Source organism: Mytilus galloprovincialis, chromosome 7 (assembly GCF_965363235.1).
Source record: "Mytilus galloprovincialis chromosome 7, xbMytGall1.hap1.1, whole genome shotgun sequence".
NCBI lineage: Eukaryota > Metazoa > Mollusca > Bivalvia > Mytilida > Mytilidae > Mytilus > Mytilus galloprovincialis.
This window is the reverse complement of record NC_134844.1, coordinates 77,809,603-77,824,559: the sequence shown is the minus strand read 5'-3', so window position 1 is coordinate 77,824,559 and position 14,957 is coordinate 77,809,603. Positions and strand designations below refer to the sequence as shown.

Genomic DNA, 14,957 nt, shown 5'->3' with positions numbered 1-14,957 from the left:
ACCAAAAACTAATATGTATAGATGTCATATAATAGACAATAGATAATTAAAACAGGGACTGTTTTATACAGACAACAAACTGAACTAATAGCCTATGAAGACCAGTAGATCTTCAAGACATTAAAAAAATACCGCGCACGGATCTGGTTTTAGCTGACCCCAAACAATGTATCAATTTCTTAGCATCTGTTTCTCTCTTTTGCAATTGTTTTTTTTTTTTTTTTGTATACCTGTGGGTTTTTTAAACTTTGTATTTAATTTTGTTTAATCATAAATGTTTATTCTCTTATATATTTAAAAGAAGTTGATTATTAACCTTATTATCAAAACATTATGACATACTTTTAATGAGCAAAATGGGTTATGTTATCACCAAGGTCATACTTCGTTTAGGTTTTCTTAAACAGAACCAAAAAAAAATTTCCAACTAGTATGTTTTACATCTTGAACCTATTGTGTAAATCTTATCATTCCCTCGACAGTGTTTATATGAATTTCTTTTCAATGTTCATAGGTTGATATCATTCAATACTTATGATTCACTTATTAATAGACATGTTACGAAAAGGTATATTTTCGACGTTGAGGTTGACAAATTATATTTTAAATGTGGGGACTGTGTCAAAACATTGATTATCGAGTAAAACAGGTAACATTCAATTTGAGTGATGTTAACCAGGTATCCTACGCACTTCTTGTTGACAAGAAAATACAGAATAATCATTTTCTGATTATAGGATTGGAAAGGTGAACGGGGAAAGCGGATGATGTTTTTTACAGTATGCAATTCTGAACAAAATCAAATAATAAAACAGTTTGATTTTTACTTTTTTAATTACGATATCAATCTGTGAATCCACTACTGACCCTCGTCCTGAAATTGCATGAAATATTTGTCACTGGGCGTAATACAATCAACATTCAATCAATCTCTGCATATCCGCACAAAGTTCTACAGTCTGGTTAATTATTTTTGAATGTCTCCATAGGCTTACACTGACTTAAGCGTCTTATAGCGTGTTACACGACCGAATTGCAAGTTTATTGTTTACATTATATTCTTTCTGCTCTTGTCCTTTACACGTAGCTCCAATTTCATGACATAAATAGAGGATAATGAACGGGGAACAAAACGCGATATTTTTCTTGGATTTTATATCCTTTCTGCTATACCCTCTGATCTTGTTACTGTTCCAAAATATGAAAACGCTGAAATATTAGGAGCAATCATTTAACTACTTTTTACTTCAAATATGCATTAAGATATTTTCCACTTGACGTTAAGCATCCAACAATCAATTAATGAATGAAAAAGAAAGGGGGGGGCGGTTCCGAGTCAGAAAGTCTTAATTTAGTTTTCGACGCTAATCAAATTATTTTCCAAAATTTAACACTATAAGGTGTATTACTTCTAGAAAATTTTGGAAAAGCATATACCCACTTTAATTTTGAAGTTCAACTGTCGTTCCTTTAATAGGTTATATCATTTTCATTTTTCACGAAATCATTGAACAAATTCTTGTTCCATAAGATGTATTCATAATGAGATTATATAAGATAAAGTTTTCAAAGGGACGTTTGTAAGAAGAAATAAATATACGCGGACATCATTAACTGTGCTTTTAACTGTGCTTTTAAACACGAGATGTAAATGTGAATTTGGCAGGTTATTTAATGTGTTTTGATACGATACCCACATTGAAAGTCTAATTTGTCAACCTCAGCGTCGAGTATATACCTTTTCGTAGCATGTCTATTATTCAACAAACGGACATTTAATATTATATGTTAGATTTGTCTTTCAATGAATTATTTAGATTTTTTTCCCTTTTAAATCACCGTGATAACAAAAAGATTTGTGACCTTGTGGTTTCCGTTTTTTTAACTAAATTTATATACGTGTATACACAGGAATTTAAATCAAATACGTGTGTAGTGTGTACTTATCATGCTTATCACGAATACTTCGTTTAGCAGGTTATTTACTGTTTACATGTACACTAGGCTGGTTAACAGAAAAACAGGTTAGCTTAATGTATCGTTGTAACTACTCAGTATTTTAATACTTTATATAAAATGTTTTAACTAATTTTTGTGAAATGATTTTCAAACTAAAATAGCCATTTAAATCTTTTGCACTTATCGACACATGCTAAACCAGATATAACTGTTCTTGTGTTCAGTCTTTTATACTGAACCACAGGGACTCGGTTAGCAGATTAAAATTTTGTAAATCAATGTTTTTAATTTATTTTTTATTATTTCCTGTCTATTTGCATTACTATATTAACGTATTTAACGTTGCCATCACTATTTCTTTGTTTTCTGGCAATGTGCAGTTTACTATCCATATCCATATACTGAAAAAACCTAAAGGGATCTAAGTCGCCATCTTGAATTGCCTTCCCTACTTTAGATAAAAAATAATTAAAAATATTAATAAATTACTATATACCTTAAAACAGCCCTCATTTTCTTCCGAAATTATTCTTCTATCACATGCATATTTTGATTTGTGGATTAACAGAACCCTTACGCAGTTTCAGTTGCATTCGTGTCAGAATATTCAAATTTCCCGGCGAAAGCAACGTATCATTCGGAAACTTCCAGGTTGATGGGTTTACTACAACGATAAATCCTTAAAAACAGACGAGTGCTGTCCCCTGATTTATTATTACATATCGAGCGCAAAATTATTAACCATGTTAACGAATAGAACCTTTCTTCAAACGGGGTAACATAAATCATTGACTTTTTCATAGACACATCAATAAAATGAAGAAGTTACTTAAAATATTGACACGTTCAATGGGATTTATAAGATTTACTATAAACAGTACCAGGATATAAAAAAAAGGGGGAGGGCCGGTTGGTAGGTCAACTTGGAGTAATACTTTGAAAAAGTATATTAACTTATCATACATGCATGTATGAAGTTCAATCAGTATGCCCCTTTTCCATATACATACATACTCCTCTGATTATATAAATGTTGTACTGCATAAATCCATGATTTGAAAAATATCAGGACGATGTCAGAAGATCTCAGAAATACAACCCGATAGTTTGGGACAATCATTTGATATTTTCAATGGGCGGAAGGATAGGAGGATAATCTGATATTGAAACAATACATGCACTAACTGTTCAAAGACATTTTTGTTTGATATTTAATTTATATGAAGGATATCTTGGTGTGGCGTAGGTATGAAGTTAGGGGACAGCACTCGTCTGTTTATAAGGATTTATCGTTGTAGTAAACGCATCAACCCGGAAGTTTCCGAATGATACGTTGCTTTCGCCGGGAAATTTGAATATTCTGACACGAATGCAACTGAAACTGCGTAAGGGTTCTGTTAATCCACAAATCAAAATATGCATGTGATAGAAGAATAATTTCGGAAGAAAATGAGGGCTGTTTTAAGGTATATAGTAATTTATCAATATCTTTAATTATTTTTTATCTAAAGTAGGGAAGGCAATTCAAGATGGCGACTTAGATCCCTTTAGGTTTTTTCAGTATATGGATATGGATAGTAAACTGCACATTGCCAGAAAACAAAGAAATAGTGATGGCAACGTTAAATACGTTAATATAGTAATGCAAATAGACAGGAAATAATAAAAAATAAATTAAAAACATTGATTTACAAAATTTTAATCTGCTAACCGAGTCCCTGTGTACTGAACATATTTGTTTATAGTAGAGTGGACAACAGGTTGTTGCAACTTATAAAAATCCCTTTCCACTCTGCGCGTGCGTGTGCTTATTTGTAGCGGCATTAGCCAGCTTTTTTACAAAATCTACAGGGTGTCTTTTACGTGCAAGAGATATAGCTCTCTCTTAACACGGGTCATTCATTTATCGTCCCCTTCCGACGGACTGTCATCGTTTCTCCAGAGCATACTCGCAAAATGTGTCAAGGGAGAGTCAAACATTCAGTTCCTGAAATTTTCTCTCACTAGAACCTTTGTGTTAGTAGTCCGATGCGCTAATCACTACACCATGTGTTCAGTCTTTTGATGTAATATATAATATTATTATCATACTCATAAAATTAATGTTGTAATCCCAATTAGGCCTGGAATTTCCTCTTCCGGTCACTTGCAAAGTAATCTGCATACACACATTTTTTATCTGGTATCTTAGACACATAACGAATGAGGTTGGGTTTAGCATGTTTGTGAATGCCGATATTTAAAAAGCCTTGAGAACGATTTAAAATAATATACGACACTAAAAATGCTTTATAGCCATACTAGTCAAATTTTTTTTATTTATTTTTGTAATTTTGGGTCCTCAATGCTCTTCAACTTTGTATTTGTTTGGCTTTTTTAACTATTTTGATCTGAGCGTCACTGATGAGTCTTATGTAGACGAAACGCGCGTCTGGCGTATAAAATTATAATCCTGGTATTTTTGATAACTATTTACACCACTGGGTCGATGCCACTGCTGGTGGACGTTTCGTCCCCGAGGGTATCACCAGCCCAGTAGTCAGCACTTCGGTGTTGACATGAATATCAATTTTGTGGTCATTTTTATAAATTTTCTGTATACAAAACTTTGAATTTTTCGAAAAACTAAGGATTTTCTTACCCCAGGAGTAGATTACCTTAGCCGTATTTGGCACAACTTTTTGTAATTTTGGGTCCTCAATGCTCTTCAACTTTGTATTTGTTTGGCTTTTTTAACTATTTTGATCTGAGCGTCACTGATGAGTCTTATGTAGACGAAACGCGCGTCTGGCGTATAAAATTATAATCCTGGTATTTTTGATAACTATTTACACCACTGGGTCGATGCCACTGCTGGTGGACGTTTCGTCCCCGAGGGTATCACCAGCCCAGTAGTCAGCACTTCGGTGTTGACATGAATATCAATTTTGTGGTCATTTTTATAAATTTTCTGTATACAAAACTTTGAATTTTTCGAAAAACTAAGGATTTTCTTACCCCAGGAGTAGATTACCTTAGCCGTATTTGGCACAACTTTTTGTAATTTTGGGTCCTCAATGCTCTTCAACTTTGTATTTGTTTGGCTTTTTTAACTATTTTGATCTGAGCGTCACTGATGAGTCTTATGTAGACGAAACGCGCGTCTGGCGTATAAAATTATAATCCTGGTATTTTTGATAACTATTTGCTATAAATTTGAGACACCGGGACAAGAAATCAATTATATCCATCATATATTGATGTTCTATCAAAACAGCGTAGAAAGGCAGCAGTAGTATACCGCTCTTATAAATCGATTGGGAGAAAACAAATCCGTGTTACAAACTAAAACAAAGAGAAACACATTAACTATAAGAGGTAAACAACGAAATAACAGAACACAGAAATGCAACAAAAAAATAAACTACAATGCTACAAACTAAAATCAAGGGAAACACATCAACTATATGAGCAAAACTATAAAATAGTGTAAATAAAATAAAACGTATAAAAAGAGAGGTGTGATATACCAAGAAAACAGATCCACGAAACCATGAAAACAAAAAAACGACCAAGAGCTTGGGACGATACGTGAAATTTTCCAAAATTATACAAAAAAAAATAAATAAAAAAAATTCTAAACTCATCGAACAATTCAAAACGTAAAATCTCTCATTAAAAAGGCAAACTCTCAAGCAAAAACACATCATACGATTGGATAACAACATTATTGTCATGTTCCTGAATTGAAAGAGTTTATTAAGTAATGGTGAGTTTCGAAAATAATTCAATAGTTTGAAAAATTGCGTGAAAGTTTGAGAATTTACAAATTTTAAGATACTTATGACGGTCATATGTTGTTATACAACAACCGGATAATGCAGTTTGTTTGCACAGTTTGTAAATGAATGCAAATTAAAGCTCATAGTTTGTTAAATAGTTTAAAATTTTCTAAAAACCTTTGCAAATAACAAAAAAATGTTGATAAAATAATGCTAAAGTTCTCGAAGTTAATAAAAAAATAATAACAAGTGCATGTTTTCCTACCATGTTTCCATGTAATCGATTGATTTTCAATATTAATGATTTCTCGCGATATAGTAATCTGTATCATTTTCAAACATTGTTGCTAGTTTCAGGATTAAAATTTTACAATATAATTGGTTTGTTTTTTGCAGAAAATTAGTTTTATATGTTACAAGTATGGCTTTCAGAAAAGATAAAAAACAAAGACAACACTACTTGAACATTGTATATATTTTGTTTCAAAAAGTCCCGCAAGTTCTCGAGAAATATATCAAGAAAAAATATAACATCGAACTTCTTGAAGCTATTGAGAAAACGGAGGACGACCTAAAGAAAGTTTTAACAGTAGACGAATGGAGTCACATTTTTCATATTAGAAGTAAGATTGCCAATGTCATTTTAAAGATGTATACCTTGTTGAATGGAAAAAACAAACAATTCAAAACAGCAGTGCATTTTAAAAATAAAGTTTTGTAAGAGCTTTTTTTCTTTTGAAATATGGTTTAGTTATTTTGAGTTTTTAAAACTTGAAATGTAGTAATAAAAGGTCCTTACACTTTCAAATGAATTTGCCTTTCCTAAATTATTACCGTAATTTCTTTCACAGCATCACTTTACAAACAATACTTTTTCATTAGATAATGGTAACACGAATGAAAATATCAAAATTTACATAAAAAGTATGAACATTGGAGTTCTATTGGTGACCTTCTGCTGTTGTCTGTTCTATGGTCGGGTTGTCTCTTTGACAAATTCCCCATTTCCTTTCTTAATTTTATTTACAATTTGAGCCTAACTGCCTAATATATAAATAGTCAATTCATACTTGTGTGAGCAAATTCCGAATCATTTGTTTCTATCAATTAAGATAAAGGAAAAACCAAAACAAGGTGTAATTGAAAGCACTGATTTTAACATAGTTATCATTAAAACTTTACGGAATTATAACGTACCATGGATAGTTGTTTCATTGGCTTTTATACAACAAAATCTTTCTTGTATATAACATTTTGTATAGTGTGCTAGTTTGTCATTGTAACGCTAATTGTCTTTTCAGGACTTAGCAAGCATCAGTTATATCCTTATTATGACATTATTTTGTCAAACACAAAACTTGATACAGGTGTCGTAGATTATTTAATAACACAGGGTGTATTGACCCCAGAAGACAGTGATGAAGTATCCAAATGCGCAAATCAGACAAAGAAGAACAAATTTATATTAGATAGAATAATGCACCAATCAGAAAATGCATGCGACCATTTTCTGAAGGCTGTACAAAGAGAACATGAACATTTTGCTGAGATTTTCAAGACAACCAACACACAGGAAGTTTATCTTGTCAAACGGGAGGAAAGCAAAGAAATTGGTAAGGACTTAATTATCTAAGTTGTGTTTTTTAATCTTTTTCTCATATTAATTGATTAATATAAAAATAAAAATAGAACTATACGACTATGATGTGTTGACGTAGCTTCTGGAGCAACTACTTCCATTTTACCATATCAATAAATTCAACTGTCATTGTTTGCCTAAAAGATCTTGACAAACACGTTTCAATATTTCATTATAATAGTGTGCTACATATATTGTGTTATTATGGTGATAATTAATGTATATTCATAGGTTACAACATGATTCGTATAAAGAAGAACTATAAGATGTTAGTACGGGAAATGTCCAATGTTCCTAGTATTATTGACCATTTAATAACGGTGGAGGTTTTAAATACAGATGATATGGAAGAAATCTCGTCTATAGCTGTACAATCTGATAGGAATAGGAAGTTAGTATCCAAGATTAGAACTGCTAAAGGATATTCCGAGTTTATCGTCGCTTTGCATGCCGACTCTGTGGGTACACATCTGGCTGATATCATAGAGAGCACACCTATTACAGAAGCGGATATTGCACTTTTTAAACCATGTAAGGACATTCTACTAGTATATGGTATAAAAAGAATTGCACAGAAATAGCTAAAGTGTTGTAAAGGACTGATTCAGGGTTGATTATGGTTAAATACTTCGATATAACATTTTACGTTCTTTGATTTGGTGTTTGAATTATACTTGATATACATATAACAGAACATACCTAATTGCGTTTCTAGATAGTTTCAAATAGTTATCAAAGCTACCAGACTTATAATTTAATACAAACAGTAAAATCACAAAAAAATACTGAACTCAGAAGAAAATCTACTCGGAAAGACCATAATAACATGGCAAAATCAAATGACAAAACACATCAAAAACGAATGGACAAGAACTGTCATATTCCTGACTTGGTCCAGGCATTTTTAAAAGGAAATAAATAGTGGCTTAAACCTGGTTTTATAGCGCTAAACCTCTCACTTTGATTAAAGTCTCATCATATGCTATTAAATTTACAATGATGAGTGAACTAAACAGACATAATAAATAGAATAGTCAAAATATGGGTACAACAGTCATCAGACGCCAGACGCACGTTTCGTCCACATTAGACTGATCAGTGACGCTCAGATCAAAATAGTTATAAAACCAAACAAGTAGAACGTTAAACAGAAAAGGTTTTGCCAAATACGGTTAAGGTATCAATATTTACCAATATTCAACCATTGAAAATATAAAAGTACTAAATGAGTGTTCAAATAAAAATGAACAAAAAAAATCGACTAACGTTAGGGTAAGGGTTAAAATTTATTGTTTAGTTTGATGGTTAAGGTGTATGATTAAGGTAAATTGTAAAGGTTTATGGTTAATGTTATAGTTAGGGCTAGGGTAAGGTAACGTGTTTTTACATGTATTTGTTGATCTTTCAGATCCTCTTTATTTCCTGTTTTTTTTTTAATAAGAAACACGTGTTGTTGTTTACAATTATTTAAAATGATATAGCTTTACTTCTTCGGATAGCTCCACATAATCAGAGACTTGGAACCAATTTAGGATTGTCCATCATGACATCAGTTTGTGCCGCTATTGATCAGGTGAAAATACCAAAATCTGAGCCAATCAAAGAAGATAAGAGAATTCAGGCAGACCTGAAACGTTTGACCGTTTATATGAACATTGTCATCGAGGAAGAAGAAATCAACGAGACAGAGTACAACAAGCTGGCTAGTGAATTGAATAACGTAAGTATAGTAACATATAAGATGATCGATTGTTTTTCGTTTAGAGCACTTCATTTGTTTTGGTGAACATGATCATAAATTGATGATTGACAAATGAAAAGCTCAAATATCAGGTAAAATATACAGTTGTGGCATTTTAAACATTTTTGAGATATAAAATAATTATGTAAGAAAAACAATCAAAAAGAATAACTTAAAAAAGTAGGAGAAAACATCACCTGCTAAAAATGCATCATCCTTGATAGTTCCCTGGGTACGAATTGTGTGCCTCTTCTTGCCGACATCTTCTTATTTTCATATGCGTCGGATTTCCTTCAGACACTTGTTAAAAAAAGCCCAAATGATTTAATGTAATACATGTATTCAGATATATTCATGATATAATTTCCATTAACATTCCAAACTTTTCAGATTGGATATAATTTATTTGTTCCACAGATCAAAACAATTTGAAAAAAAGAACAACATACACGGTTTCCTCTTCCTCATTTTCAGATTTATAATATGACATATGCAGTCATTTGAGAACCAGAATCTATTACAAACGAGACGATTTTAATTTTGAAATTATCAATTTCCTCCTCCTTAGTAGCAATATAACAAGTTCACCTGCATATGGGATATATATTTCTCTAATTTTTGTGCTATTTTCACATTTCCTGACCGGTGTGAGAAAAATGTTTCTCCTCATTAGTGAAAAATCTGTTCTCGGCAATTATTGGTCGAAATTTGATTATGACGTCTAAATGTTTTGTTTTCTTCTGAATTTTCCTATTGTGACGTCATGAAAAAAGGCGACAATGCCTGATGATATCGCATATAAAGAACACAAATTTCTAAAAATCTTTGAAAAAGAAGGATAAAAATTATTAGAGAAACAGATTCCGACACTATAACTCGTGTATTACGATATTTCTCCACTCTCGACAGTTAAATTTTAGTTATTTAAAGAGCTCGGCAAGCCTCGCGGTTTAAATAATAAAATTTAACTGTCTCGAGTGGAGAAATATCGTATTACACTTGTTGCAGTGTAGAAATCTATATTTTCCAACTTAGTCGGTATTCAAGAGCTTGCAGTTGCTACTCATATTTTGAAAAACATCATCAGTGTCTGCGTAAAAAGTTGATAAACCAAGGGTATGTCAAAGAACGTCTCGTAAATTTTTTCTCTAAAAAAACGTTCATCGGAAGGCACGAAGACCTGGTTGATAATTATTCCGTATCAAATTCACAATTAATACACGATGGTCTTCAAGAATAGATTCTGGGTACAGACTTTGTTTATCACTTAATAATGTGTTATAGTATTCTTTTATTTATTGTTACTGATTAGTCTGCTTTTGCTGATATCTATTTGAAGTGGCTCTGTACTTTACATTGTGTTAATGTTCTATGATAATACAAAATGTATTATTGACTAATACATGTAATTTTGCTAGAGTGCTTTGTATATATGCATTTTTGTGTTGTTGTTTTTTTTTTTTTCAATTGACGTGGCTCTGTACTTATACATCCTGGTAAATTTTTGTATTAATGTATTTATTTTTTGCTTATGTGCTTTGTCAAAATGCCTCTTTGTGTTTGTTTGTTATATATTTGTCTCTTTTTATAATGATGAAGATTATAACAAAATGCCGACTGCGGTTCTCTATGTTTGACCTATTATGTCATGGTTTTTATCACACAACTTTGTCATTATAACGGAATTATATACGACTGTAATTGAAGTGAGAGGTTTAGCTACCTTTAAAACTAGGTTTAATCTACCATTTCTATATATATATATATAAGAAAATGCATGTACCATGCCAGGACTATGACAGTTATTATCCAGTCTTTTGATGTGTTTGAGCTTTTGATTTTATCATTTGATTTAGGACTTTCCGTTTTGAACTTTCCATGGAGTTCTGTATTTTTGTAATTTTACTTTTAATAATATCATATTCAGCATGTTCGATATGTTTGTTAATGGAATCAGTTTTGTTATTCGTGAAGTTTTAAACACTGAATTTGTATCTACGATTCCCGAATTTAGTTTTTTGAGAAAGTATCGTCTTCTGAGTGCGGAGAAATTAGTGTCTCAAAAGTTTTTATTTTACTGCAAAATTGTACTGTTTGTGATTGAAAATGTTGGCATTGGTTAAAGGATTGTTTTTTAGAATCCACATCTGGTAGAATATACATCATTACAAAATGACTATAGGCCATCCCTTGTTGTTAACATATTTGAAGTATACATGTGTGCCTAGTTTTTGAAGACACGATCAAAATTTATATACTGACTGTATTTGTATGATAACGATGCAAAAACCAATTGTTAGATTTGGATGCATGTAGAGAGAGAGACACTAAGGTTGTGAATTCGAACCCCGCTCGTTCGGGTGTACCCGATTCCAGTCTTAATTGACTAGGATTGTCAGTTTTCCTATCGAAAGTCGTAGGTTTTTTCCGGGTACTCTGGCTTCCTCCACCAATAAAAACTTGCCGCCACGAAATATCCTAAATGCCATGCTTAAAAGTGGCGTTAAAACACCAAAAATCATTCATCCCAGTAGTCAAATTGTGTAATATAATCTTGCTCAGATGCTTCATAATTTTGGTGTAAACATATAAATGACAGGTGTAGTTTTATTTCATTATGAGTAATTAGTAGTAGGTCTATGTATTTATTGTTGCTGAATAATATTGTTTGTATTGATAACATCTTAACTCTTTTGTAAAGAATTGTACTTAAATACTACGTTTTTCGCCAATCTTTCTTTATACGCTTGACATTGACTGTTTTCGTTTCAAATACAAGTGTTTGATTGCTCCTTTTGTTTTGTTTCCTCCTGTTTTATTTTCTTCAAAGTTCTTTGCAAAGATCTAAAATACGATGATGAAGATTCTAAAATGTGTTGTACGAGTTTTGAAGGTAAAATTTGTATTCTTAATAGTAAATAAATTATGAAAAAACGGTATATATTAACAGCTTACGGACAAAGCTTGCAAGAATCTCAGAAAAAAAGCAATGTGTATTATGATCTGTGAAAATATGATTTATTTAATAAAAAATGTTGCTATTGATCTAAAATTAGGTCTGGGTAACTGTACGTTGCTAAGAGTACTCTAAAGTCGGAATTTATTAATTTTCTATACTTATGTGCTTCTTTCGGATCTAGTTTAGACAGATCTTTCCCACACATTTGTATGGTGCATTCATCTATTATTGAGTAACTTTCGGACATGTTTGTTGCTTTTCTTTTTTGCTCATTGAATAATGATGAATTATTCAGTTTGATATTACGATTAAATAAGTAATTTTTCTCCAGATTATCAGGTCGGAGCATTGTATAGCTAACTAAAAGGGTAGATAATTCTCAAAATTCATTCTTTATGTTTCTTTATTTCATGTTTTATCATCAAATGTTTGAAAATGAGAAAAAAAAAGCTGCTTAATGTCAATGCATGACAAGTCTTTATTTCGATCCAAATAATGTACCAATGTCTGTTTTGTCTATTTATGGGTTTTTTTCCTTCACTTATAACTATTTTATAAATGATGACATGCTCAATACAGTCCTTAAGAATGTTAATTCGGAAACAAAACATTTAAGGTAGAATAACATGAATAACGAACAGAACTTGTAGAAAAGATGAAAACGTGCCAACTGGTCTTTACTAAGATCAAAACTGATTTATCTTGTATTTTCTCAACCATTCAGGAAAGGACCACGTATTGTTGACATCTTATCACTCAAACAAAGATATTTTTTTTTTATTTGAGTATTAATAACAGGTATTATGGCATATATTGAATTGATGACGTAGGTATTTCGTCTTGTCACAATTGAATGTATGGATGTCAGTTAAAATTTCACGCAAGTAGGAGTCAAGGTGAATAAAGAATACACCCTCCTCATATCACGCTTAAAAGGGAAAATAATAGAACTTGTCTTCAAAACAATTCCCTAGGAACACGACGAGTCTCCCCACTTTCCTCTTAATTTCTATCTTATGCTAAAATGGATACCTGATACTAAATATTTAGTTGTACAATGGAACATATGGGAATGCAACCCAAGTTTCAATCCAAATAACCGAAAATTATACCATAGATATCTATAGTAAAGTTTTCACAATTATACCGTTGTTCTGTTGTATATGGTCTTCGAAAACAAAGAAAGTTAGGGAAACCTTGCCGTGGACTCTTGAATTTCTTGACACAGAAACAATAAAGTCAGTGCGGGGCCACTAAGCTAAACTGCCCGCTTTGCACCAGCCGATAGAAATGAATGCAGAGGGTGTGTGGGAATCTAACCTATGAACACGCAAGTAGGAGTCAAGGTGAATAAAGAATACACCATCCTCATAACACCATAACTCTATTGTCCTATATTTTTGAATGAACAAAAATTCGCTATCAACATGATCAAAAACAGACAAACGAATTAAGTTTAAAAACATATAAATTTGATCAGATTATATTTATATTACATATTATATTAAATATACTAGAAAACATTTGTTCATTTTAAGTCATTGAAATATATACTTTTATTGTATCCTCGTAGATTGTATTAATGGTACAGCTGCATGTAAAGGTTTCACTTTGCTAAGGCGTTTTTTGTTTGTTTTTTTTCGTGGAGGGGGAGGGGGGTGGAACAAGGTTTTAATGTACTTTGTGTATTGTAAAATCGTTCAACTTTTTAAAGTATTACTCAAAAAGTTGACTTGTTGAATCCCCCATTCAAAATCCGGGAATTGCACAAGAACACTGCTGACACCTAGACTTAACGAGGTTGCTTAAGTTATAGCTATAATGTTGAACCGTTAAAACTGGATAGGCTAGCTTCTGGTTACTCTGAATAAAGCTAAACTTTTTGTATAAACTCCCTATTGTCAACATGTGATTATATAAGAGATCTTTTTTTGAAATCCCTTTTAACTAATGTACGACTTATGGTACATCCAGAATGTGGAATGATTAATCCAAATTCTCAAAAATTTCCTCGTTATTAGAAATTGATATTCTAAAACATTAACATTTTTGACGTTTAGATACTATTTTAAAAAAAATACCCTAAATATGGGCATCCAGAAAACTTCCAAATATCAGAAAATCTTTGGACTATCTTGCGTCCATGTCCAGGAAATCTAATTCCTGTAACATGTTTTCGTTTGTAACGTTAACCGCCACTAATGTAAATGTGCATCCATCATGTTTAACTGATACTTGCGATTTCAGAACCCCGTGCTGATTCTAGAAAGTAGGCGGAGCTTTTTAGTAAGGCCCGAAAAGGGTTATTTAACTAATTCTTATTAACATTATTGTTAAAGTTAACACACAAAAATATCTGAAATATATAATTTCAAACAGAAAAAGATGCAATAGGTTAGGGCAGATATTTTATATCTTTCGGATACTTTTGCGGTGTTTCGTAAATTGCACGATAATTTTTTGTTGAAACCCCTCAACAACCTCTCTCAACTTCGTTTCGTGAGTTTATTGCCTTGGGTTTCAACAAAGCTATGGTAGAATTGACGAAACACCGCAAAACTATCCAATACAGATGAAATATCTATAACTTAACTTCCCATTTAGTGTGGCTGATGATCAAGATTTAAAATACATTGAATTTGCATGAATTGTATTCCGATTATTTAATATTTAGCAAGTTTTTAACTTTCCTTATGCTTTCATTGTATGGTATCATTTGTTTTTTTTTTACTTTAGATTATTCAAAGACTTGGTGGTGATGACATCACTCATAGTTGCGACGAATATTTAATGTCATTATCCAACGGACATGAGATGGACCGTTTATTGTCAAAATTAAAAGATCAAAAGCGTGAGTATAAGTTAATTTATTTCAGACAGCATTTGTATTTCAAGTAA

General features: G+C 31.8%; 1 protein-coding gene across 1 annotated transcript; it reads left to right on the top strand.

Moving 5' to 3' along the window:
* The first annotated feature begins 1,951 nt into the window (after positions 1-1,951).
* Positions 1,952-14,957, top strand: LOC143084277 (uncharacterized). Its single transcript, XM_076260686.1, has 6 exons — positions 1,952-2,024; positions 6,117-6,343; positions 7,022-7,333; positions 7,591-7,890; positions 8,859-9,079; positions 14,796-14,957. Exons 2-6 carry the CDS (start codon positions 6,142-6,144, stop codon positions 14,955-14,957), a joined length of 1,197 nt encoding a protein of 398 aa, XP_076116801.1. The 5' UTR covers positions 1,952-2,024; positions 6,117-6,141.